Source organism: Schistocerca americana, chromosome 1, assembly GCF_021461395.2.
Source record: "Schistocerca americana isolate TAMUIC-IGC-003095 chromosome 1, iqSchAmer2.1, whole genome shotgun sequence".
NCBI lineage: Eukaryota > Metazoa > Arthropoda > Insecta > Orthoptera > Acrididae > Schistocerca > Schistocerca americana.
In genome coordinates, this window is record NC_060119.1 from 35,637,849 (window position 1) to 35,664,593 (window position 26,745).

General features: G+C 47.0%; 1 protein-coding gene across 2 annotated transcripts in view; it reads right to left on the bottom strand.

Moving 5' to 3' along the window:
• Window positions 1-26,745, bottom strand: part of LOC124620325 (protein YIF1B) — a 69,208-nt gene that overhangs the window by 17,429 nt on the left and 25,034 nt on the right. For both annotated transcript variants that reach the window (XM_047147008.1, XM_047147002.1), the window contains exons 4-5: window positions 3,242-3,378; window positions 1,242-1,397 (exon numbers count right to left, since the gene is read on the bottom strand). In XM_047147008.1, coding sequence (XP_047002964.1) covers window positions 1,242-1,397; window positions 3,242-3,378 — 293 coding nt within the window. The remainder of the gene's footprint in view (window positions 1-1,241; window positions 1,398-3,241; window positions 3,379-26,745) is intronic.

Below are 26,745 nucleotides of genomic sequence, written 5' to 3' on the forward strand. Positions count from 1 at the left end.
GGATCTCCAGAGTCACAAATAAAACATCGTAATGCAACACAGTGGTGGAGTACAGTGGTTAGCATATAAACTTGTCATGTAGGAGGTTGTAGGTTCAAATATTGTCAAATGCAGTGAAATTTTTTTATTTCTAAATATAATCAAAATACTTTGATTATTATTTTTAATCAGTTAATTGGTTCAATGTGTGATTATTTTAAATTCACAATACTTTGCCATATCACTTTGCCCATTGTCTTGACTTTATTTTATTTGTGCTTACTTTCTTTTCTATCATCCTTTTTTCGCCTGGAATATTCCTGTGTCACCCATAACCTGCAAGCAACGGCCAACCAGCACTGCTCACCAGTTGGTAATGTGGCAACTTGTGCAGCCACTGTGATGATAGTTTCAGGGAACCAACGATAGTGAAAAATTGAAACTTAAAATTTTCTGTCTCAAGTTTGTTCGCAGAGGTTTGCTTTAATTACTATGAACAAAGTGACTGTGACTTTTTTTCTGCCGCAGACTGTCCACTGCAGTTTTCTCAATACTTTGCACATCAAGAGGTTGTCGTTAGATTAGGACAGCTGTTTAAATTCAGGACTACAACCAACAACACTGCTCCGCATTACACACTAACAACAACTGTGAGGTGACCCGCCACGTTTGTGTGTAGCCAGAGTAGCTGAGCAGCAGTCAGCAGCCACTGCCGCGGGAAGTGACAAACATCAACTGCCGTGGCCGCGGTGGTCTAGCGGTTCTAGGTGCTCAGTCCGGAACCGCGAGGCTGCTACGGTCGCAGGTTCGAATCCTGCCTCGGGCATGGATGTGTGTGGTGGCCTTAGGTTAGTTAGGTTTAAGTAGTTCTAAGTTCTAGGGAACTGATGACCACAGATGTTGAGTCCCATAGTGCTCAGAGCCTTTTGAACCATTTTGAACCATCAACTGTCCAGTAATTTTAATTGGACAATAGTTACGTGTTATTTCAGGAAAGCGCTCCAACGTTTGCCCAAAATGAGTTTTGGGAAATGCATGAAGTACCTAAATTTGGATTAGAAATAAACTACTCCAAAAAACAATTTCTGCATTTTAACCACAAAACAATCTTGTAAGCTATGTGAATTTTTGTCATAACTTGTGTTGGTTTCCCATGCACTTGAACACTGGTAAACTTTTTGCAAGAGTTCACAACATCTCTGTGGCAAAATCAGTCAAAGCAATGAGGCAGTTCCAATTACCAGTTTTATCACATCACTTACCCAACATACTTGTACCCTCCAAATGCAACCAGGTCTAAAGTTTTGAGTTTTGTTTGTATGCTGGTTACATAAAGTGTTATCATCTCAACCACAATCTCAACAACTAACCACGCCAATGCAGAGCTTGCATGAATACCAATCATTTCTGGACTGAACCTGAAAATGAGCCATGGTCTTAGAAAAAAACACAAGTTTATAATGAGTACTTTTCTTAATGACAATTAAGCAAGAAATTAAAAATTCAAATAATGATGACAATGATAACAGTAACAGTAGTAGTAGTAGTAGTAGTAGTAGTAGTAATAATAATAATAATAATAACAGAAGAAAGCACTGAATTCTCACTCATCTTTACGTAATAGATAAAACAAGAAATGTTAATGAAATATGGAGGGTATAACTAAATTTAATTCAATTTCATCAGATCCTGTGGAATCATTAGAACAAAATCTTCTTGTTCATGGAACATGTCACTAAATAATTCACAGAAAGTTGATATTACCAGTTTCAAAATGAAAAAGTAAGACTATAAAAATTAAAAAAAAAAAAAAACACACACAATTAATATTTACACCAGTGTACATTATAAAAATAGGTCTGTTCAAGCAGCATTCCAAAAGAGTCACATGCATGCACAATGTGAAAACAGCATTCGAGCAGCACAACTGACTTCTTCCACTTGTCCTTGGTGAGCAACAAGCTGTTTGAGTGACAGCTCCGAACTGGCCAAGGATGGCTGACAATTGTCAAAACTAGTCTGAGGATTTTCCTCACACTGCTCTAAACGATAAGTCTTCCGCATACCCAAAGCTCCTGTTTGTACCTGTTTGTTGCACGTCATACAATTCATGCCTAGCGTACAGTTCTCCAACTGAATTAATTCTGATTTAATTTGTCTCTGAATTTTATTTTCTCTTTAAAGCTTGCATATGAGAGGTGCAGAGTCAGCAAGATGTAGCATGAGCAATGACATCACCAGGCACATTAGCTATGTGCTTGTGTAGTGAATGAACTAGCTCATTCCTGTAGTGACTGTTTCAATTCTCACTTTGTTTGTTTGACTATGTTCAGAAAACAATAACTGAATCATAGACTGATAAAAGTAAGTAGTAAGGAAATTGTGCATAGTCTGAGCTGTGAAACTGTGTACAATGTATACAAGTTGCTGAAGAATGAGGTTGATCCATACCATCCAATCAAGATCAAAAGTATTTAGTGACGTGTTGGTCAGGCTAGGGTTATATTTGAGAGTAGCTCTTAGTGCACAGTGAATAAGAATAAAAGGACAGACAGTAAAATTGGATCATTCAGCATGCCAAATTAGAAACATTTCAGTAAGAAGCTAAAAAAGGAAATAAGTTATTTCAATAATGTGTAATTTGACAGATAATTATGATTCCCATACAATGAATTATGAACACCCAACAATGAGAACACTGCTTCCCCTTTAAAGCTGACAAGTCTTCTGGGCATCTGCTGCACTCTACAAAATGTTATAAGTGGCTTAAGATTTAGCTGCAGCAAAATGGTAAATAAGTCAAAATTACTAAAGGTAAAGGAAGCCCTTTGTGTGAAATGATGGTAATATTTACCAGCCATTCAGAAGTACAAAAATATTATAAGGAATATTATATTACCATGGAATGATATTAAGAGCAAAGACTTTTTAGCAATGGTTTTGAATGTGAAATGATCTATTGTTAAGCATATCTGTTACAATAATATATTCATGACAAACACATTATTAATATTTAACCATGAAATAACACTCAGTCATTATCAAAATGACAAATTTAGAAAACTTCAAGAAATGGTTTTTATATATCACTGATGAAGTAAATATTTTGTCAAAAAGTTCTAATAGAAATCAATCTCTTCTACATGCTTGTCTGCAATTTCATAATAATAAGTACATAAATTTAGTTTCTAATTCAAGATATAACTTCTGAACATTTTAATCTGTAACATTACAAAATGAGAGGACACACAAATTCATTTACCTGTTCTGTGTGCCCAGCATCAAACCAGCAACAACAACATATGTCAAGTATGCCATAGTTGGTATGTACAAATCTGGAGCATTAACTTCATACCTTGGTGCAACTGGTTCTTCATGCTCGTATTTTATAGACCAATCCTAAAATACACAATAGTGATGTAACTGTTATCCAAACAGCAATACACAAAATGGCTAAAATTCAATATTACAGTTTAAGAGTCTGGCAATGTCAGTACTAGAGACGATATAGGAAGAGCAGAAAGTCTACAAGCCCTGCGCCAGGTGTATAATTAACTGATATCGAAACCGTTTCATCACTAAAGGCCACAATGAAAGACAAGTGAGGAGAGGGCTACAGAATTACTGCAAAATAATTGCAATATAAACCATGTACAGATGTTTTTCATCAGTCATGATTACATGAGGAAAACGACACATCAGTATGTGCACACGATAGATTTACACATAGAGAGTTGGCTGTTGGGAGTTGCTGAATTGATAAAAGTCAAATGAGAGTGATTGCTACAGTCCGCTTGCCAATAGACAGCAACCTTACCAAGCAGGTAATACAGTGTTTCGTGCATTTACAAAATGAAAACTGACATATGGAGTGAATAAATACTGATAAGTTACGCGTGATTGAGTTCAATATCATCTTATTTAAGTGTTATTTTCAAAATGTTTTCCTGTGGATAAAATACTTCCTGGAACTCCTTGTGCAGTACATCTATGAGTGGAATTATTTTCCACAACTTGTTATACACCACTATGTTTTAATTATGTGTGGAGTAAATCAGGTGCAAGAGAAGTTCGTATATGTTGTGAGACATAACGTTTGCTGGAACAGTATTCTGGCATACTGGTTTGGTTGAACAGTAGGATTTGATAACACAACATTCGTTCAAGCCAGTTGCATAACTATTCTCAAAAACTTCTTTATCACTTCCATACATATCGGGATCCCCTTACTGATTCTGCTGTGGCTTGATATTCTGGCACTACAGATAACTTGCTATTCATATCTGTTAGATCCAACAATAATTACGTCTAATACTTCATTTTCCAAAGGAATCAAACGGTCAACTGTTTCTTTAAGGGGATTCTGCAAACAGCTTTTGTTCTTGCATGCTTAAAATTATTCATGGTCTTTCTTTGGATGGACTTCTATGCTGAGGTCTCATGTCGGACAATACAATTTGACAGATTTGTTATGTTATCCAACTGATGTTGTATATGTTCATGGTCAATAAATACAAAAGATAGGACTGCTAGGTGCAGTGTTGAGAGGCTGGCTGTGCTGGGGGAGAGGATGGGGGTAGGGGTGGTGGGGTGGTGGTGGGGGAGGGCAGAAAGGAAGAGCAGAGAGAAGGGAAGTAGAAAAAGGGAAAGAACTAGTAGGCACTTTGGCAGTATAGAAGCCATGTGTATTGCTGAAGTGGGAACACAGAAAGGGATAGGCAACTGGAGGATCGGAACTAGTGAAAGTTGAGGCCAGGGGCGCTTCGAGAATGAAAGATGTTTCCCCTCTTCTTGCTGTGAGAGGGTGGTGTGGTACTGGAGAACATGTGCAGTCAGGTGACAGAGACCCACACACGTGCGGGAGCTCTGCACTTGGGGTCAGAATTCTTGGCTGCCCCTAAATCAGTTGAAGAATAAAGATCATATGGTTTCTTGATTGGAGGTATATCTTATCCATTTAAAGTATTACCCTTTGCAATAAATATCTCAGTTGTAGTTTTTATTCCAGGTTTACACAAATCGTTGGGAAACGACTTAGTGTAAAATCTAACAATGTACGAGGTGGAATCCAAAATTTTCAGGACGGGTGCTGCCATCTGGAAAGTAGGAGTAGTAGATCTTTGCACCGCTAGGTGGCGAGAGCTACATATCTGATGAGTCAATGTGTGCTGGGAGGATGTGTTGCATGTCCACAGTGATATCCATAATACTCTGTGTTTGGTGTGTGGCGATTTTACGATGGATCTGCGAACAGAACAGCACATGTGTATCAAATTCTGTGGGAATCTCGGGAAAAGTGCTACAGAGCATGAGCTGTCCCAGTAGAAGAGACCGGGCCCTCCAAGACCAAAAAACGCAAGACAGGTGAAGAGCATGTTCATCATTTTCTTTGATAGCAAGGGAATTGTGCACAAAGAATTTGTCCCACCCAGCCAAACAGTGAATTCCGCATACTACTGTGATGTTTTGCGTTGGCTCCGTGAAAACGTATGGAGACAATGGCCCAAACTTTGGCGTCAAGGGAACTGGCTGCTGCATCATGACAACGCACCCTGTCATACGTCTTCGCTCATATGGACCTTTTTGGCAAAAAACAACATGGTGGCCACCCACCGTACTCACCAGATTTGGCACCTTGCGACTTCGCGCTATTCCCTAAACTGAAACTCAAGTTGAAAGGCCGTCGGTTCGACACTCTAGAGAGGATTCAAGAAGCATTGCTGGCGGTGATCAACCCTCAAAGAACAGGACTTCCAGAAAACGTTTGACCAGTGGCAGAAGAACAGGGACTGGTGTGTACGTGCGGATGGGAACTACTTCGAGGGTGATGGTGACAATTAGCGCAAAGGTAAGGTTTACAACAGATGGCAGAACCAGTCCTGAAAATTTTGGATAGCACCTCATATATAGATGATTTATTTCTAGTTTTCTGAGTCTTGTGATGGTTACTGTAAGTTGCAACAGAGAATCAATTATCCTAATATCGATCAACCAAAAGGGTTCCAATCAGCAAATTTAAATCCGTGTGCCATACACTTCTGCTAGTTCTTTGGCGCTGATGCTCTTTCCCTCTCCTGCAATCATTGAACAATGACGTGCCTCGCCTTGAGCCTCAAGAAGTCACTATCAGCAGCGCGTGAGTCTTTGCTTTTGATGTCGTGCTGGAGTTGTGTCATTAGCCTGGCATGTAACTGCAAGCATTTTGTACTCAGTGTATACGATAAACTTAAAGTAATAGACCGATTGAAGAACGGTGCTAGTGGATGAAGTTTATCTAGGGAATATGGAGTTGGGCATCTTATAATATTGGATATTTAAAAATGTACCGTAAAAGTACCACCCAGTGAGGAAACTTTTCACTGCCTTGAGATGGCTGTTAAACCATTCGAAAAACAAGAAGAGAGTGATTTCCAGTTGCAGTGTTTAAGACATATATGAGCTTTGTTGGCAAAAAAGCATGTCTCAGTTCTGCAGCAAAAGTCAATTTTGGACTTCTTTTCATCAGACACACACACACACACACACACACACACACACACACACACACACACACACGAGGTACCCACTAGACTGACAGTGCCAGTGCTCATTTTTGGTAAGCGAACTGGTTCTGAAGGGAGCAGTGCCGGGTAGGGTAAGTGGTGGAGAGGGAGGGGGGAGGCAGGGAGAGGTGTCCGATTTTCAGCCTAGTAATGCAGAAGGAAGGAATGACAATGGGCTGGCACAATTGTAGTTGGTGGTGGGAAGCAGCACACCCCGAAGGCAACATGGGGACATGAATTAGGAGGGGATGGCAGGGCAGAGCAAGGGGAAACTGTTGGGTGCAGGGTGCGAAGACAGTGGGTTACCTGATACTGAGGTCACGACAATTACAAGAGTGGAGGATGTGTTGTAAGGGTAACAGAAGCACAGAGAGACAAAAGATGAAGTCTAACAGACCAGTGAGAGGATACAAAAACAACTGGGGTCATATGTGCCCAAGTCAAAACTACAGAACACAAAGACAGAGACGAGTTAAAAAACAACTATACATAAGTCCCAATTGACATAATAGAAGACAGCTAAAAACAGGCACATGGAAAAAGGGCTAAAAAAGACACCATACAAAAAATGAGGTCCAAAACTAAAAATTAAATCGCCATCGCCATACTGCTTTGGCAGATAAAAACACAGTAAACAGCCCGTGTGTCATTTGCTAAAATGGCAGATAAATCAGATGGAAAACCCAAGCGGCAACGTAAACGGTTAAAAAATGAGCATTTCATCAGGAAGTGACAGACAGTTAAAACTTGGGCGGCAATGTGTAGAAAGTGGTGGGGCAGCGCCACTTAGCAAATGATGATGACTAAAAAGGCAGTGACCAATACACAGCATGCAAGGCAGACAAACGGCATGCATACCTGCCGAGGAGAAAGTCATGGCAGTAGGACAGGGGTAGTTCAGCAGCTTCAGCATACACACTCTCAACTGGGCTAGAGTAAAAAGCAGCCATAGCCAAATGGATGCCATGATGGTGGATAGTGTTGAGACAGCGTAAGAGGGATGGACGTGCAGACGCATAAAAAAATACACCTATAGTTGAGTTCCGAATGGACAAAAGACCAGTATAAACAGAGGAGGGTGGTTCGTTCAACACACTGGGAAGTACAATTGAGGACATGTAGGACATTGAGGGACCAAGTACAGTAAGCTGAAGGTAAGACACATGGGAAGACAAAGAGTGTTTCCTATCGAACATGAGCCCCAAGAATGGCATAGTTTAAACGAACCGAAGGGCAACAGGTCCAAGATGTAAAGATGGTGGGAAAAACCAATTGTGTCACAAGAAATTCATACAGACGGTTTTGTCAGTGGAATAGCAAAACCAATTGTCAATGCTCCAGGAGTAAATACGATCTAGACATCGCTGAAGACGCCGCTCAGTGAGACAAGTCCATAGAGAACTGCAATAGATGGCAAAATTGCCAACAAAAAGGCAGCCGGAGATGCCTGGCGGGAGACGGCCATTATAGGGTTAATGGCAACAGCAAAGAGGGTGAAATTCAGGACTGAACCCTGAGGCACACTGTTTTCCTGAATAAAGGTGTCTGACAAGGCAGAACCCACACACACACACACACCATGAAAACTCGGTCTCTTAAAAATGTCTGAAGGAAACAGGGCAGGCGGTCACCCAGCTCCACCTGTAAAGAGTATGGAGGATACCAGTTTTCCAGCAGGTGTCATAGGCTTTCTCCAAATTGAAAAACACAGCCACAGTCTGGGACTTCCGCAGAAAACCATTCTTGACATGGGTGGACCAAATAACGAGATGGTCAACTGCAGAACACCGCGCTCGAAATCCACACTGTGCATTCATCAGTAAATTGCGAGACTGGAGCCACCATACCAGCTGGGCATGAATCATATGTTCCATCACCCTGCAAATGCAGCTGGTAAGAGACATGGGGCAGTAGCTAAAAGGAAGGTTTCTGTCCTTACCAGATATAGGTACGGGTACGGTGGTGGCTTCATGCCAGCATCCAGGAAATGTGCCCTCTGCCTGGATGCAGTTGTACCGTGTTAAGGAGAAACTGCCTGCCCGCAAGGGAAAGGTGCTACAACATCTGAATGTGGATGGTGTCTGGCCCAAGGGCGGAGGATTCGGATGAACTGAGAGCATGATCTACATCCTTCATAGTAAAGGTGGCATTGTAGCACTCATGATTCGGAGAAGAGAAGGGTATCGCGTAAACCGCCTCCACTCGTTTCCGATGGAGGAAGGCAGGGTGATAGTGGGACGAGCTCGAAACTCCCACAAAATGGTGGACCAAGGTGTTAGAGATAGCAATACGGTCCATGATAACATCGTCTGCTACTTCCAGGCAGGAAATTGGGGAATGGATCTTCGTCCCAGAAAGCTGTCAGAGGTGCCCCGCACGACAGAGGAAGGGGTGGAACTGTTAAAAGAACTAGTGAATGAAATCCAAAAGCAGTTTGCCATTGTAGGATGAGGGTTAAAAACACAGAGAGCACGTCTCTGTGCAAAAATTGCATCGCAGCATGTCTCAGTCCACCAAGCGACTGGGACACAACGTAGTAAAGAGGAAGTGCGAGGAATGGAACATACTGCAGCAGTAAGGATAATTTTTGTGAGATATTCCTCCTGGTCATCACAACTGGGGAAATTTTGTTCTTCGAAGGTCGCCAGGGAGGAGTAAAGCTGCCAGTAAGCCTTAATAAGCTGCCATTTGGGCATGCACGCAGATGGGGTAGGATTTAGCAAATGGATAGCACACGGGAAATGGTCGATCGAGTGGGTATCAGAAAGAACGGACTACTATAGACAATGGGCAAGCTGGGTAGTGCAGAAGGATAGGTCCAAATGGGAACAGGTGTGCGAGGAGTTGGAAAGGAAAGTGGGTGCTCCAGATTTAAGGCAAAGGGGTTAACAGAATGAGATTTTTACTCTGCAGCGGAGTGTGCGCTGATATGAAACTTACTGGCAGATTAAAACTGTGTGCCCGACCGAGACTCAAACTCGGGACCTTTGCCTTTCGCGGGCAAGTGCTCTACCATCTGAGCTACCGAAGCACAACTCACGCCCGGTACTCACAGCTTTACTTCTGCCAGTACCTCGTCTCCTACCTTCCAAACTTTACAGAAGCTCTCCTGGTTCGCAGGAGAGCTTCTGTAAAGTTTGGAAGGTAGGAGACGAGGTACTGGCAGAAGTAAAGCTGTGAGTACCGGGCGTGAGTTGTGCTTCGGTAGCTCAGATGGTAGAGCACTTGCCCGCGAAAGGCAAAGGTCCCGAGTTTGAGTCTCGGTCGGGCACACAGTTTTAATCTGCCAGGAAGTTTCAAAGGGGTTAAGTTGGTTAAGAAGGTCATTCAAGAGGGCACCTCTCCGACAGGTCCTGGGAGAAACCCACAGGGGATAATGCCCATTAAAGTCACTGAGTAGCAAAAATGGGGGAGGTAGCTGCCCAATAAGCTGGAGGAATTCTGCCGTGGTGACATCGAATGACAGAGAGACATAAATGGTACAGTGGGAAAAAGTCAGGAGGGGAAGGAAAAGGCGAACTGCAACAGTCTGAAGATGGGTTGTCAGGAGATGGGCTGACTATGAATGTCGTCCTGTATGAGCAGCATGACACCCTCATGAGTTGGAATTCCGACCTCAGGGGGAAGGTCAAAACGAATTGGTAAGAAATGTGAAAGCTCAAAGCAGTCATGAGGGCGCAATTTCATTTCTTGAAGGCAGAGTACAAAGGCAAGCTGTGATGCTAAAAGCAGCCGTAAATCCTCTTTGTGGGACCAAAGGCCATGAACGTTCCATTGGAGGAGAGTCACAATGAGGAAGAGATGTAGGGGTGTCACCTCGGCAGCTGCCGAATGACAGCTGGTGAAAAGTTGCTACTATAGGGCACAGATGCAGGAGAATCCTGCTCCATGGGGTCCACGGAAGGATTGGCTTGCTTGTGCGGTGGGTCCGTTGAGTCCAACACTGAAAAACGGTTGGTGGTGGGCACCAGCGACACGGAGCCTGTTTTTTTTTTTTTTTTTTTTTTTTTTTTTTGTGGTTTTAGGGCGCAAAACTTCTATGGTCATTAGCGCCCAGCCCGTGACTTAGGAAACAGGAAAAACACCGAAATTTAAAACCAGCAGCAATGGGAACAAAGTCATAAAATTTGAGAAACTAAAAGCAGAAGGAATGCTTACAAATCCACAACAGAAAGGGGTTGGTTGTCCCCAAAAAAAGCTTCAAATGACTGACGTCATTTCACTGTCACTAATAAACTGGAGAACGCGGTCGGCTGAGCGCGTGTCATCTGCTAAAATCGACGATAGATCAGGCGATAGCTGTAGACGGGAGCATAACGGATTAAAATAGGGGCATTCAATTAAAAGGTGTCTGACCGTCCACAGCTGAGAGCAGTGGGAACAGAGTGGGGGAGGATCGCTGCTTAAAAGATGTTGATGGCTAAAAAGACAGTGCCCTATCCGGAGTCTAGCTAAAATTACCTCCTCCCGACGACGCGTTCGGGAGGAAGAGGTCCAAGTGCAAGGAAGGGCTTTCACTTCCCACAATTTATTATGGGGAAGTGTTGACCAATGCGCATGCCATAAATGAGCAACTTGGCGACATAAACCGCTCCGTAGATCGGTGCAGGGAAGCGACTGAATAGCTGGCCGAGGAAGAGAGACTGCAGCCTTGGCCGCTATATCGGCCGCCTCATACCCACAGATACCAGCGTGTCCCGGGAGCCAGAGGAATGCCACCGAGACGCCCCCAAGGTGGAGCAAGCGCAGACAGTCCTGAATCCGGTGGACCAGAGGGTGCACAGGGTAAAGAGCTTGGAGACTGAAAAGAGAGCTGAGAGAATCTGAGCAGATAACATACTGTATCCGCTGATGGCGGCGGATGTAGTGGACAGCCTGGAGAACAGCGTAAAGATCCGCAGTATAAACCGAACACTGGTCAGGAAGCCGAAAGTGATTTGGGGTGTCGCCAACAATATAGGCACTCCCTACACCTAACAATGTTTTCGAGCCGTCGGTGTAAATAAATGTGGCGTCCGTCATTTGTGCACATAGAGCAGCAAATGCCCGACGGTAAACAAGTGTAGGGGTACCATCCTTGGGAAATTGACATAGGTCACGGAGCAAGTAGATCCGGGAACGGAGCCAAGGCGGTGCTGTACCCCAAGTTGTCAAGAAGGTTTTAGGAAAGCGGAAGGAAAGAGAATGGAGCAGTTGACGGAAGCGGACTCCCGGGGGTAGTAGGGAGGAGGAGCGGCCTGCATACCCTACATCAAAGGAGGCGTCGAAAAAAAGGTCATGGGCTGGATTAGCAGGCATGGAAGACAGATGGCTAGCATAAAGACTCAGAAGGACTGCCCGCCGATTGGACAGCGGAGGTTCAGCAGTCTCAGCATAAAGGCTTTCCACAGGGCTGGTGTAAAAAGCTCCAGACACTAAACGTAATCCACGGTGGTGGATAGAGTCGAGATGCCGAAGAATAGACGGCCGAGCAGAGGAGTAGACTATGCTTCCATAATCCAATTTCGAGCGCACTAAGGCGCGATAGAGGCGGAGAAGGACCACTCGGTCCGCTCCCCAGGAGGTACCATTCAGGACACGGAGGGTGTTAAGGGAACGCAGACAGCGAGCCGAAAGATAGGAAATGTGGGAGGACCAGCACAGTTTTCTGTCAAACATAAGTCCCAAGAATTTAGCGACGTCGGAAAACGGAAGGTTGACAGGACCTAGATGTAAGGAGGGTGGAAGAAACTCCTTACGTCGCCAAAAATTAACACAAACGGTCTTACTGGGTGAGAAACGGAAGCCGGTTTCGATGCTCCACGAGTGGAGGCGATCGAGACATCCTTGTAGACGTCTTTCAAGAAGGCTGGTCCAGTGAGAGCTGTAGCAGATCGCAAAATCGTCCACAAAGAGGGAGCCCGAGACATCAGGAAGGAGACAATCCATAATTGGATTTATGGCGATGGCAAACAGTACAACACTCAGCACGGAGCCCTGGGGTACCCCGTTTTCTTGGGAGAAAGTACGGGAGAGAGTAGTGTTCAGCCGCACCTTAAATGTGCGCTCTGCCATAAATTCGCGAAGAAAAAGGGGAAGCCGGCCTCGAAAGCCCCAAGAGAACAGTGTGCGGAGGATGCCTGTCCTCCAACAGGTATCGTATGCTCTCTCCAGACCAAAAAATATTGCTACCGTTTGGCGTTTCCGGAGAAAATTGTTCATGATATAAGTGGAGAGAGCAACAAGATGGTCAACTGTAGAACAATGCTTTCGGAATCCGCATTGGGCTGGTGTTAAAAGACTGCGGGATTCCAGCCACCAAGCTAAACGGTAATTCACCATACGCTCCAAAACCTTACAGACACTACTCGTGAGAGAAATGGGGCGATAGCTAGAGGGGAGATGTTTGTCCTTTCCAGGTTTCGGAACGGGAACGACAATAGCTTCCCGCCATCGTCTGGGAAAGGTACTGTCGGTCCAAATTCGATTGTAAAGGGCGAAGGAGGTAACGCAGACTATGGGTTGATAAATGCAGCAACATTTGGACATGGATACCATCCGGTCCTGGGGCGGAGGAGCGAGAAGAAGAGAGGGCATGTTGGAGTTCCCGCATGGAGAAAACAGTATTGTAGCTTTCGTGATTTTGAGAGGAGAAAGCAAGATGTCGCACTTCCGCTGCACGTTTCTTCGGGAGAAACGCTGGCGGGTAATTTGAAGAGCTCGAAATCTCAGCAAAGTGCTGACGCAATGAGTTAGAAATTGCGACGGGGTCCACTAAGGTATCATGCGCGACAGTGAGCCCAGAGACCGGGGAGAAACTAGGCGCGCCTGAGAACCGTCGAAGCCGACTCCAAACTTCCGAGGAGGGAGTGAAGGTGTTAAATGAGCTAATAAAGAATTTCCAGTTTGCCTTCTTGCTACCGCGGATGACGCGACGGCATCGCGCACGGAGCTGCTTATAGCGGATACAGTTGGCCAAAGTTGGATGGTGACGGAAAATGCGAAGAGCACGTCACCGCTCACGTATTGCGTCACGGCATGCCTCATTCCACCAAGGAACTGGGGGGCGCCGGGGCAATTCGGAGGTGCGTGGTACTGAACGTTCCGCAGCTGTAAGAATAACGGTGGTAATATGTGTGACCTCATCGTCGACGCTGGGAAAACGATGGTCATCGAATGTCGCTAGAGACGAAAAAAGTGTCCAATCGGCTTGGGCAAACTTCCAGCGTCGCGAGCGCATATATGGCAGTTGAGGCTGCAGTCTAAGAACACATGGAAAGTGGTCACTCGAGCGTGTATCATCAAGGGCGAACCATTCGAAGCGCCGAGCTAGCAGAACAGTACCGACCGCAAGGTCCAAATGAGATAAATTTGTCGTGGAGGCAAACAAAAATTTGGGGACCCCAGTGTTGAGGCAAACTAGATCCGCTTGGTGGAAGATGTCTAGCAATAGTGAGCCACGTGGACAAGGATGTGGAGATCCCCAAAGCAGGTGGTGGGCATTTAAGTCCCCAACCAGCAAATAGGGGGGTGGAAGCTGACCAAGAAGATGAAGGAGATCAACTCGTGCCATTGGTGTGGACGATGGAATGTATACCGTACAAAGAGAGAACGTGTATCCAGAAAGGGAAAGACGAACGGCGACAGCTTGGAAGGAACTGTTTAAGGGGATTGGGTGATAATGGAGAGTATCATGGAGAAGAATCATGAGTCCTCCATGGGCTGGAGTGCCTTCAACAGAGGGGAGGTCATATCGGATGGACTGAAAATGAGGGAGAACAAAGCGGTTATGGGGACGCAGCTTTGTTTCCTGAAGACAAAAGATGACCGGCGAGTAGGATCGTAAGAGGATCGACAATTCATCCCGATTGGCTCGAATGCCACTGATATTCCAGTGGATAATGGACATAGGGTGAACATAAAATGGAGGAACGTGACCAAGGGTGCTGTCAACTCAACGACTGCTCAGAGCTTGCGACCGACAGCATGGAATGGCATTCAGTCGAAGGCCGAAGATCCTGATCCATAGGTTGGTCAGGAGCAGCTCCTGCCACCAGCGATCAGCCGGTTGACCGGCCACCAGCAGTGCGCCTCGGCGACACAGAAGACGGCCGAGGGCGATTTCCGCCAGGTGGTGCTGTAGATGGGACACGCCTTGGCGGAGAAGGAGAGGAACTGTGTTTCTTCGTAGCCTTCTTGGAAGTATGATGTTTAGATGAAGGAGGAACCAATGGTTGTGAAGTTGCGGTACGTAAAAACTCTTCACGAGTATGCTCTTTTTTCGAAGATTTGGCGTCTGACTTTTGGGCTCGAGATTTAGCAGAACCCGACGAAGGGTGAGCCATAGAGTGGGCAGGCGAAAGTGGTGAGGTTGAACGGGCGATCTTTGCGCTGGCCGATCTGACGACCGTGGTACTAAAGGTGAGGTCGCAAGTGTGCGTGGCCGCCTCCTTTGTTGGCCGAGGAGAAGCAAGGACAGTGCTGTATTTTCCCGTCTGAGGCACGGTGGGCTGACGACTGGCGAATAATTTTCGAGCAGCAAAGGTCGACACCTTTTCCTTCACTCTTATTTCCTGGATGAGCTTTTCGTCCTTAAAAACGGGACAATCTCGAGAGGAAGCAGCGTGGTCACCCATACAGTTGATGCAGCGAGGGGATGGAGGTGGATAAGCACCCTCATGGGCATCCTTGCCACACGTAACACGTTTGGCCGGATTGGAACAGGACTGGCTGGTGTGATTGAACCGCTGACATCGATAGCAACGTGTAGGGTTTGGGACGTAAGGGCGAACGGAAATTATCTCATAGCCTGCTTTGATTTTCGATGGGAGTTGAACTTTGTCAAATGTCAAGAAGACAGTGCGGGTTGGAATGATGTTCGTGTCAACCCTTTTCATAACCCGATGAACAGCCGTGACGCCCTGGTCAGACAGGTAGTGCTGAATTTCTTCGTCAGACAATCCATCGAGGGAGCGGGTATAAACGACTCCACCCGAGGAATTTAAGGTACGATGCGGTTCCACCCGGACAGGGAAGGTGTGGAGCAGTGAACTACGCAGCAATTTTTGAGCCTGGAGGGCACTGTGTGTTTCTAACAACAGGGTGCCATTCCGTAATCTGGAACAAGACTTTACAGGACCCGCAATTGCGTCGACACCTTTCTGAATAATGAAAGGGTTGACCGTGGAGAAGTTGTGACCTTCGTCAGACCGAGAAACAACAAGGAACTGTGGCAACGATGGAAGAACCGTCTGTGGCTGAGACTCAGTGAACTTACGTTTGTGAGCAGACATAGTGGAAGGTGAGGAAACCATTGCGGAAGAATCCCCCATGATTACCGGCATCTCCGATGGCGCGCTCCTCCCTTGTGGGGACCCTCACCGAGGGCACACCCGCCTTAGGTGATTGTTCACACCTCAGGTCACACCTCCCGACAAACGGACGGAGGGACCAATCGGCACTTTTGGAAGGTATCAGCTCGGGTAATCACCCCTCCCTGGGCCTGGCCGTTACCAGGGGGTACGTACGTGTCCTACCTGTCTACCCGGGGCAGGGAATTACGCGTTACCCCCTCACCGGCTACGCATGGAAATGCGTGGGTCGGCCTTCGGACACGCACAGGGAGGAAAAAAGAGAAAGGGAAAGGAAAGAAGAGGGGGTCTCAAACGCTGCAGCGGAGAAAAGGGCAAGGAGAAGAGGGAAGGAAAAGAGAAGGACAGAGGAAGGACGAGGACTTGCAAGTGTAGAAAGCAAGGAATTTGGAACAGTTTCGAGCGTCCGTCTCCGGACGTTGGCACAAACCATACTCCCAGAGGGGGAGAAAGGGAGGGAAGAGCCAGAGGTGAGGGGGGGGGGGGGGGCGAAGATGGGGGACGGGGAAGGATGCGGAAAGGGAAGGGAAGGTATGCAGCCCGGAAAGGAAGGAGGGCCACATTAGCTCGGGGTCCCGTGCTCGCTACCCACGTGTCCACAAAAGAAGAGTTGTGGACCCCCCTGGGGGGGACACGGAGCCTGGCCAGGCTAAGGTATCATGTGGCGACATCATTGAAGAGGACCATCGAGTTGGTGAAGGAGAAACCGTTTGCCTTTGGTGGATTTCTTTGAGCCTTTCCGGTTAGAGGAAGACTCAGGTTTTGTTTGGCTGGAGAGATGGAGGAAGTCTTCACAGGAGTACTCCTTATGTACTTCCCAGCCCATCGGCTGTATAGCTGGTGGCGTCGCCCTTTGAGGAGAGAGTTTGCTGGCTTGTTGCACAGCTGGATGGGGGGATGGCAATGCCACCTTGACACTAGGCAATGTCACAACCTTAGAGCTGAATTGGAAGTTGCACGTCTGCATGGTCATGTCCTTCATGGAGCGAGGGGTAACAAGAAACGAACTATAGGTGCCAGATGGGGGAATGCAGGGTTTGCGACTAGCCAGTAACTTGCGAGTGACTGGGTTAGGCACTTTTTCCTTCACCCAAATCTCTTGGATAGCCCGCTCATCAAGATACACGGGGCAATCCCGAGAGGAGGCAGTATGGGCGCCATCGCAGTTGATACAGCGGGGAGGAGGAGGCGGACAATCGCCCTCGTGCGCATCCCTACTACAAGTTACACATTTGGCTGGGTGTCGACAAGACGTTCTAGTGTGGTTGAAACGATGACACTAGTAGCAGCGCATTGGGTTGCTTGAGAATCAGAAGTAGTCTCCAAAAGCAAAGTGCCATTCCGTAAATGAGAGCAGGATTTCACAGGACCAGCAATTGCATCAACACCTTCCTGAATAATAAACGGATTTACCGTGGCGAAGGACTGACCGTCTTCAGTATGTGAGACCACGAGGAACCATGGTGCAGCGGGAAGGGTCTTTGAATCATTAGCCTCTTTACATTTACGTTTCGTAGACGTTGAATGGGTAGATGATTGACTCATTGTGAGAAAATCCCCCACGATTGACAGCGTCTCCGATGGCGTGCTGCTTCCAACTGGGGGACCCCTTCACAAGGGGGCACACCCGCCTTAGGTTATTGTTCACACCTCAGGTCACACCTCCCGAACACCCGACAGAGGGACCAATCAGCAATTTTGGAAGGTTGCAGCTCAGGCAATCACCCCTCCATGGGCCTGGCCTGTACCAGGAGGTACATGCGAACCCTACCTGTCGACCTGGGGCTGTGAATTAACCATTACCCAACCACCTGTAACATATCAGATGCATGGGCCAGCCATCAGGAACGCACTGGGTGGAAGTAGAAAAAGAGGAACCTCAAAACCTGAAGCAGAGCAACGAGACGAGAAGGGAAACAAAGAAAGGAAAAGGGAGTGACAAACAAAGGTAAGACTGTTCTTACGTCAGCGACAGACAATGCAGAACATTCCCAATAACACCCCATACATGTTCCCCAAGGGAAGGGAAAAAGAATAGCAAGAGGATAGACATGCAGCACGGAAGGGAAAAAATGCTGCAATGGCTGGGGCCCTGTGGTAGCCAAGCACAAACCTGCCAAAGAGTGGCGAGCCCCCTGGGGGGAGTGGAGGATGTGTTGCAAGGGTAATTTTCATCTGTGTAGTTCAGAGAAGCTGGTGTTGGAGTGAAGGATCCAGATGGCTTGGGCTGTGAAGCAGCCACTGAAATGAGCATGTGGGGATCAGCTGCACATAATGCTACCAGGTGGTCAACTTTGTTCTTGACAATAGTTCAGCAGTGTTCGTGGACAGCTGGTTGGTAGTCATACGAACATAAAAGGCTGTGCAATGTTTACAGCAGAGTTGGAACATGACTTGGATGCTTTCAAGGTGGCCCAAAGCCTGTGATAGAACTAGAATAGGAAGTGCTTGGTGGGTAGATTGGACAGGTCTTGCACATTGCTCAGCATCAGGGTTATGATCCCTGTGGCAAGGGGTAGGGAGTGTGAGTGGCATAGGGATGGACTAGGATGTTGTGTAGATTGCGTGGGCAATGGGATATTACTTTAGGAGGTTGTGGGAAGGATGCTGCATAGGATGTCCCTCATTACAGGGCAGGATGAGAGATAATGGAAGCCCTGGCGAAGAATATGCTTCAGTTGCTCCACTCCAAGGTGGTATTGCATAACAAAGGGGGCACTCCTTTCTAACTGGTTCTGGCGTGTAAGAACATGGCATGAGAAATCTGTTTGTGGATTATGTTTTGAAGGAGGGGTGAGGGGAAATTGCCTGACTGTGGTGAAGGCCACACCAAAAAATCCCTCCCGTACAGCCTAGCCATGCGTGGATGACCTATCTGCAGTTGCAAGGTGGATGACGTATCTGCAGTGCAAGAACTTCCCTGCCCAGTATGCTGAAGGTCTTCACAGAATGGCAATAACCCCCAAACATAGTACACAAACAAATTTCCCACACCATATTCTCATACACCTCCAATCCCCCCCCAAGAATAAGCTACAAAGCAGTCTTTTTTTTCCCCCCCCGCAAAACTGCTATGGTCATTAGCGCCCGGTCTGTGACTTAGGAAACGGTAAAAAACAAAAATGGAAGGCAGCAGCAATGGGAACGAAACTAAAAAATTGGAGAAACTAAAAGCAGAAGGAATGCTTACAAATCCACTACAGAAAGGGGTCGGTTGTCCCCAAAAAGAGCTTCAAATGACTGACGTCATCTCACTGGCACTAATAAACTCGAGAACGTGATCAGCCGAGCGCGTGTCATCTGCTAAAATGCTAAAATGGACGATATATCAGGCGATAGCTGTAGACGGGCGTGTAACGGAGTAAAATAGGGGCACTCAATTAAAAGGTGTCTTACCGTCCACAGCTGAGAGCAGTGGGGACAGAGTGGGGGAGGATCGCCGCTTAAAAGATGTCGATGGCTAAAAAGACAGTGCCCTATCCGGAGTCTAGTTAAAATTTCCTCCTCCCGACGACGCATTCGGGAGGAAGACGTCCAAACACATGGAAGAGTTTTCACATCCCGCAATTTATTATGAGGAAGTGTCGACCAATGTGCGTGCCATAAAAGAACAACATGACGACATAAAACGCTCCGTAGATCGGCGAAGGGAATCGATCGAATAGCTGGTCGAAGAAGAGAGACTGCAGCCTTGGCCGCTATATCGGCCGCCTCATTGCCACAGATACCAACGTGTCCTGGGATCCACAGGAATACCACAGAGATGCCCCCCAAATGGAGCAAGTGCAGGCAGTCCTGAATTCGGTGGACCAGTGGGTGGACAGGGTACAGAGCTTGGAGACTGAGGAGAGAGCTGAGAGAATCTGAACAGATAACATACTGTATCCGCTGATGGCGGCGGATTTAGTGGACAGCCTGGAGAACAGCTTAAAGCTCCGCAGTATAAACCAAACACTGGTCGGGAAGCCGAAATCGATTTGGGTGTCGTCAACAATATAGGCACTCCCTACACCTAACGATGTTTTCGAGCCATCAGTGTAAATAAATGTGGCTTCCTTCATTTGTGCACATAGAGCAGCAAATGCCTGACGATAAACAAGTGAAGGGGTACCATCCTTGGGAAATTGACATAGGTCAAGGAGCAGGAGGATCCGTAGACGGAGCCAAGGCGGTGCTGTACCCCAAGTTGTCAAGAAGGTTTTAGGAAAGCAGAAGGAAAGAGACTGGAGCAGTTGATGGAAGCGGACTCCCGGTGGTAGTAGGGAGGAGGAGCGGCCTGCATACCCTACATCCAAGGAGGCGTCGAAAAAAATGTCATGGGCTGGATTTGCAGGCATGGAAGACAGATGGCTAGCATAACGACTCAGAAGGACTGCCCGCCGATTGGACAGCGGAGGTTCAGCAGTCTCAGCATAAAGGCTTTCCACAGGGCTGGTGTAAAAAGCTCCAGACACTAAACGTAATCCACGGTGGTGGATAGAGTCGAGATGCCGAAGAATAGACGGCCGGGCAGAGGAGTAAACTATGCTACCATAGTCCAATTTCGAGCGCACTAAGGCGCGATAGAGGCGGAGAAGGACCACTCGGTCCGCTCCCCAGGAGGTACCATTCAGGACACGGAGGGTGTTGAGGGATCGCAGACAGCGAGTCGAAAGATAGGAAATGTGGGAGGACCAGCACAGTTTTCTGTCAAACATAAGATCCAAGAATTTAGCGATGTCCGAAAACGGAAGGTTGACTGGTCCTAGATGTAAGGAGGGTGGAAGAAACTCCTTACGTCACCAAAAATTAACACAAACGGTCTTACTGGGAGAAAAACGGAAGCCGGTTTCGATGCTCCAAGAGTGGAGGCGATCGAGACATCCTTGAAGACGTCGTTCAAGAAGGCTGGTCTGTTGAGAGCTCTAGTAGATCGTAAAATCGTCCACAAAGAGGGAGCCCGAGACATCAGGAAGGAGACAATCATAATCGGATTTATGGCAATGGCAAACAGTACAACACTCAGCACGGAGCCCTGGGGTATCCCGTTCTCTTGGGAGAAAGTACGGGAGAGAGTGGTGTTCACCTGCACTCTAAATGTGATCTCTGCCATAAATTCGTGAAGAAAAAGAGGCAGCCGACCTCGAAAGCCCCAAGAGAACAGTGTGCGGAGGATGCCTGTCCTCCAACAGGTATCGTATGCTCTCTCCAGATCAAAAAATATTGCTACTTTTTGGTGTTTCCGGAGAAAATTGTTCATGATATAAGTGGAGAGAGCAACAAGATGGTCAACTGCAGAACGATGCTTTCGGAAACCGCATTGGGCAGGTGTTAGACTTCGGGACTGCAGCCACCAGGCTAAACGGCAATTCACCATACGCTCCAAAACCTTACATACACTACTCGTGAGAGAAATGGGGCGATAGCTAGAGGGGAGATGTTTGTCCTTTCCAGGTTGTGGAACAGGAACGACGATAGCTTCCCGCCATCATCTGGGAAAAGTACTGTCGGTCCAAATTCGATTATAAAGGCGAAGGAGGTAACGCAGTCTATGGGTTGATAAATGCAACAACATTTGGATGTGGATACCATCCGGTCCTGGGGCGGAGGAGCGAGAAGAAGAAAGTGCATGTTGGAGTTCCCGCATGGAGAAAACAGTATTGTAGCTTTCGCGATTTTGAGAGGAGAAAGCAAGAGGTCGCACTTCCGCTGCACATTTCTTTGGGAGAAACGCTGGCGGGTAATTTGAAGAGCTCGAAATCTCAGCAAAGTGTTGACCCAACGAGTTAGAAATGGCGATGGGGTCCACTAAGGTATCATGCGCGACAGTGAGCCCAGAGACCGGGGAGAAACTAGCCGCGCCTGAGAACCGTCGAATCCGACTTCAAACTTCCGAGGAGTGAGTGAAGGTGTTAAATGAGCTAGTAAAGAATTTCCAGCCTTCCTTCTTGCTATCGCGGATGATGTGACGGCATCGCGCTCGGAACTGCTTATAGCGGATACAGGTGTCCAAAGTAGGATGGTGGCGGAAAATACGAAGAGCACATCGCCGCTCACGTATTGCGTCACGGCATGCCGCGTTCCACCAAGGAACTGGGGGGCGCCAGGGCAATGCGGAGGTGCGTGGTACTGAACATTCCGCAGCTGTAAGAATAACGTCTGTAATACGTGTGACCTCATTGTCAATGCTAAGAAAGTGACGGTCATCGAATGTCGCTAGAGACGAAAAAAGTGTCCAATCGGCTTGGCCAAACTTCCAGCGTCGCGGGCGCATATATGACTGTTGAGGCTGCAATCTAAGGACACATGGAAAGTGGTCACTCGAGTGTGTATCATCAAGGGCAAACCATTCGAAGCACCGAGCTAGCGGAACAGTACCGACCGAAAGGTCCAAATGAGAGAAATTTGTTGTGGGGGCAGACAAAAATGTAGGGTCCCCAGTGTTGAGGCAAACTAGATCCGCTTGGTGGAAGACGTCTAGCAATAGTGAGCCATGCGGACAAGGATGTGGAGATCCCCAAAGCGGGTGGTGGGCATTGAAGTCCCCAACCAGCAAATACGGGGGTGGAAGCTGACCAAGAAGATGAAGGAGATCAGCTGGTGCCATTGATGTGGACGATGGAATGTATACAGTACAAAGAGAAAAGGTATATCCAGAACGGGAAAGACGGACAGCGACAGCTCGGAAGGAAGTGTTTAAGGGGATTGGGTGATAATGGAGAGTATCATGGAGAAGAATCATGAGTCCTCCATGTGCTGGAGTGCCTTCAACAGAGGAGAGATCAAATCAGACGGACTGAAAATGGGTGAGACAAAGCGGTCATGGGGACGCAGCTTTGTTTCCCGAAGACAGAAGATGACCGGCGAATAGGATCATAAGAGGAACGACAATTCATCCTGATTGGTTCGAAGGCCGCGGATATTGCAGTGGATAATGGACATAGGGTGAACAGAAAATGGAGGAATGTGACCAAGGTTGCCGTCAACTCAGCGACTGCTCAGAGCTTGGGACCGACAGCATGGAATGGCATTCAGCCGAAGGCAGAAGATCCTGATACATAGGTTGTTCAGGGGCAGCTCCTGCCACCAGCGACCGGCCGGTTGATCGGCCGCCAGCAGCGCGCCTCGGCGACACAGAAGACGGCCGAGGGCGATTACCGCCAGGTGGTGCTGTAGATGAGACACGCCTTGGCGGAGAAGGAAATGAACTGGGTTTCTTACTAGCCTTTTTGGAAACATGATGTTTAGATGAAGGAGGAACCTATGGTTGTGAAGTTGGGGTACGTAAAAAATCTTCACGAGTATGCTCTTTTTACGAAGTCTTGGTGTCTGACTTTTGGGATCGAGATTTAGCAGAACCCGATGAAGGGTGAGCCATAGAGTGGGCAGGCGAAAGGGGGGGAGGTTGAACGGGCGATCTTTGCGCTGGCCGATCTGACGACCGTGGCACTAAAGGTAAGGTCACAAGTCTGCGTGGCCGCCTCCTTTGTTGGCCGAGGAGAGGCAAGGACAGTGCTGTATTTTCCTGTCTGAGGCACAGTGGGCTGTCGACTGGCGAATAATTTTCGAGCAGCAAAGGTCGACATCTTTTCCTTCACTCTGATATCCTGAATGAGCTTTTCGTCTTTAAAAATGGGGCAATCTCGAGAGGAAGCAGCGTGGTCACCCATACAGTTGATGCAACGAGGGGATGGAGGTGGGAAAGCACCCTCATGGGCATCCTTACCACACGTAACACATTTGGCCGGATTGGAACAGCACTGGCTGGTGTGATTGAACCGCTAACACCGATAGCAACGCATAGGGTTTGGGATGTAAGAGTGAATGGAAATTATCTCATAGCCTGCTTTGATTTTCGATGGGAGTTGAACTTTGTCAAATGTCAAGAAGACAGTACGGGTTGGAATGATGTTCGTGTCAACCCTTTTCATGACTCTATGAACAGCCATTACACCCTGGTCAGACAGGTAGTGTTGAATTTCCTCGTCTGACAATCCGTCGAGGGAGCGTGTATAAATGACCCCACATGATGAATTTAAAGTACGGTGCGGTTCCACCCGGACAGGGAAGGTGTGTAGCAGTGAACTACGCAGCAATTTTTGTGCCTGGAGGGCACTGACTGTGTCTAACAACAAGGTGCCATTTTGTAATCTGGAACAAGACTTTACCGGACCTGCAATTGCGTCGACACCTTTCTGAATAATGAAAGGGTTGACTGTGGAGAAGTCGTGACCTTCATCAGACCGAGAAACAACAAGGAACTGTGGCAACGATGGAAGGACTGTCTGTCGCTGAGACTCATTGAACTTACGCTTGTGAGCTGACATAGTAGAAGATGAGGGAACCATTGCGAAAGTATCCCCCATGATTACCGGCGTCTCCGATGGCGTGCTCCTTCCTTGTGGGGGCCCTCTCTGAGGGCACTCCCGCCTTAGGTGATTGTTCACACCTCAGGTCACACCTCCCGACAAACGGACGGAGGGACCAATCGGCACTTTCGGAAGGTATCAGTTCGGGTAAGCACCCCTCCCTGGGCCTGGCCATTACCAGGGGGTACGTATGTGTCCTACCTGTCTACCCGGGGCAGGGAATTACGCGTTACCCCCTCACCGGCTACGCATGGAAATGCGTGGGTCGGCCTTCGGACACGCACAGGGAGGAAAAAAGAGAAAGGGAAAGGAGAGAAGAGAGGTCTCAAACGCCGCAGCGGAGAAAAGGGCAAAGAGAAGAGGTAAGGAAAAGAGAAGGACAAGGGAAGGATGAAGACTTGCAAGCAGAGAAAGCAAAGAATTTGTTACAGTTTCGAGCATCCGTCTCCAGATGTAGGCACAAAACATACTCCCAGAGGGGGAGAAAGGGAAGGAAAGAGGCGGAGTTGAGGGGGGGGGGGGCAAAGATGAGGGATGAGGAAGGATGCAGAAAGGGAAGGTATGCAGCCTGGAAAGGAAGGAAGGCCACATTAGCTCGGGGTCCCGTGCTCGCTACGCACGTATCCACAAAAGAGTTGTGGACCCCCTGGGGGAGCTACAAAGCAGTGTCTCTGTCACTCAATGTTACCCCGTACTGGAACAGCTGCACCACATTCTTCACCAAAGCTTTGATTATATCTCATCCTGGCCTGAAATGAGGGACATCCTACCCAAGATCACCTAAAGTAGTGTCCCATCGCCTAGCCTACCTACATAACATTCTAGTCCATCCCTATGCCACTCCCACTCCTAACCCTTTGTCAGGAGGATCATGTCCCTGTGGAAGACAAAGGTGCAAGACCTTCCCAATCCACCCAGCCAGCATCTCCTACTCCTGTTCTGTAACAGGTTTATCCTACCCCATCAGAGGCTGGGCTACTTGTGAAAGCAGCTATGTCATATACCAGCTCTGCTGCAAACACTTCAAAAGCCTTTTATGTTGGGTATGACTACTAGCCAGCTGTCCATCAGGATGAATGGCCACTGCCAAACTGTTGTCTAGGACAAAGTTGACCACCTGGTGGCATAAAGACATCTGAGCACAACATGCTAAATCTCAATGGCTGCTTCACAGACTGTGCCATATGGATTCTTCTGTCCACCACCAGCTTCTCTTGAACCTTGCAAACAGAAGTTATCCTTACAACACATCCTGCACTCCCGTAATCCTCTTAGCCTCAATCTCAGGTAACCCACTGTCCCTGCATTCTACACCCAACAGTTTCCCCCTTGTTACGTTCCTCCAACATCCTCCCAATTCAAGTCCCCACGCTGCCTTCAGTGTTTCCCCTTGCTATGTCCCGTCACCTCCTCCCAATTCACATTCCCAAGTTGCCTTCAGCATGTGCTGCTTCCCAGCAGCCACTACAATTGTGCCAGCTCATGTACCTGCCAACCCTCCGTACCACATTCATAGACAGCAAACCGGCTGCCTCCCTTTGGGCTGATACACACTCCACTCCAGTCCATATATACAATCAACAACTCAATGCTTCTGCCTTTTGGTCAGTGGTTTCCTTTAATTCTAATAAAAAAAATATAGGCAGCTTTGTGCTTAATACACATAGCTGTTTCTTTGTTTCATATTGTTTCCCATGACAATGGTACCTTTTTTTTTTTTTTTTTTTTTTTTTTTTTTTTTTTAAAAAGATCGGATATCCAGAAAATCATTTATTCAACCCCCTCCCCTCCCCTGTCTGTCAAGGGCTGTCTGGAGCCGAAAAGAATGTGAACAATCATGTTCACTTTTAGGTTTGGCTGGTTGCTACAGAAAATTTATAAAGGGACAGGCTACAAATGATCAAAGATGATTAAACCTACTAAAATAAGAAGCTAAGTGGGCATTGGATGATGGCACATATGAAGCTTTTGGTAATATCAAGCAAGCACTACTTGAAGCTAAAATTTTGCATCATCCTAAAATGAATCAAGCATTTAAATGGACCACAAAAGAGTCACAGTCTGGTTGTGATTATGAATTGCTCCAGCGTGAACAATGAACTCTCTCTCTTTTACTAGTCGCAGTCTTAGTAAGCACTAGCTGAATTACTCAGTGAGTGATGAGGAAATTCTGCCTCTCATTTGACGTCTACAAAAATGTCCGACTCTAATAATATGGGGCTCTAAAATAATAATATGTACAGACAATCCAATGTTGAATTCTTCATGGAAAGTAGATAATTACATAGTGAATTGGTGGTATGGCTATTATTTGTACAGGAAATGAAATTAGAAATTGATTACATTACAGGTTCACTAAATATGGTTTTTGATATACTTTCTCATTTATCATTAGGTATGAATAATGAATACAGAGTTAATTTTAGGTCAACACATTATTTTAACAACAAAGTAAGATTGTTAGCATGAGGAATAAAATAAAGTTTAAGATCTGAAGCATATTTCGGCCCTATTGTTACATCTTGG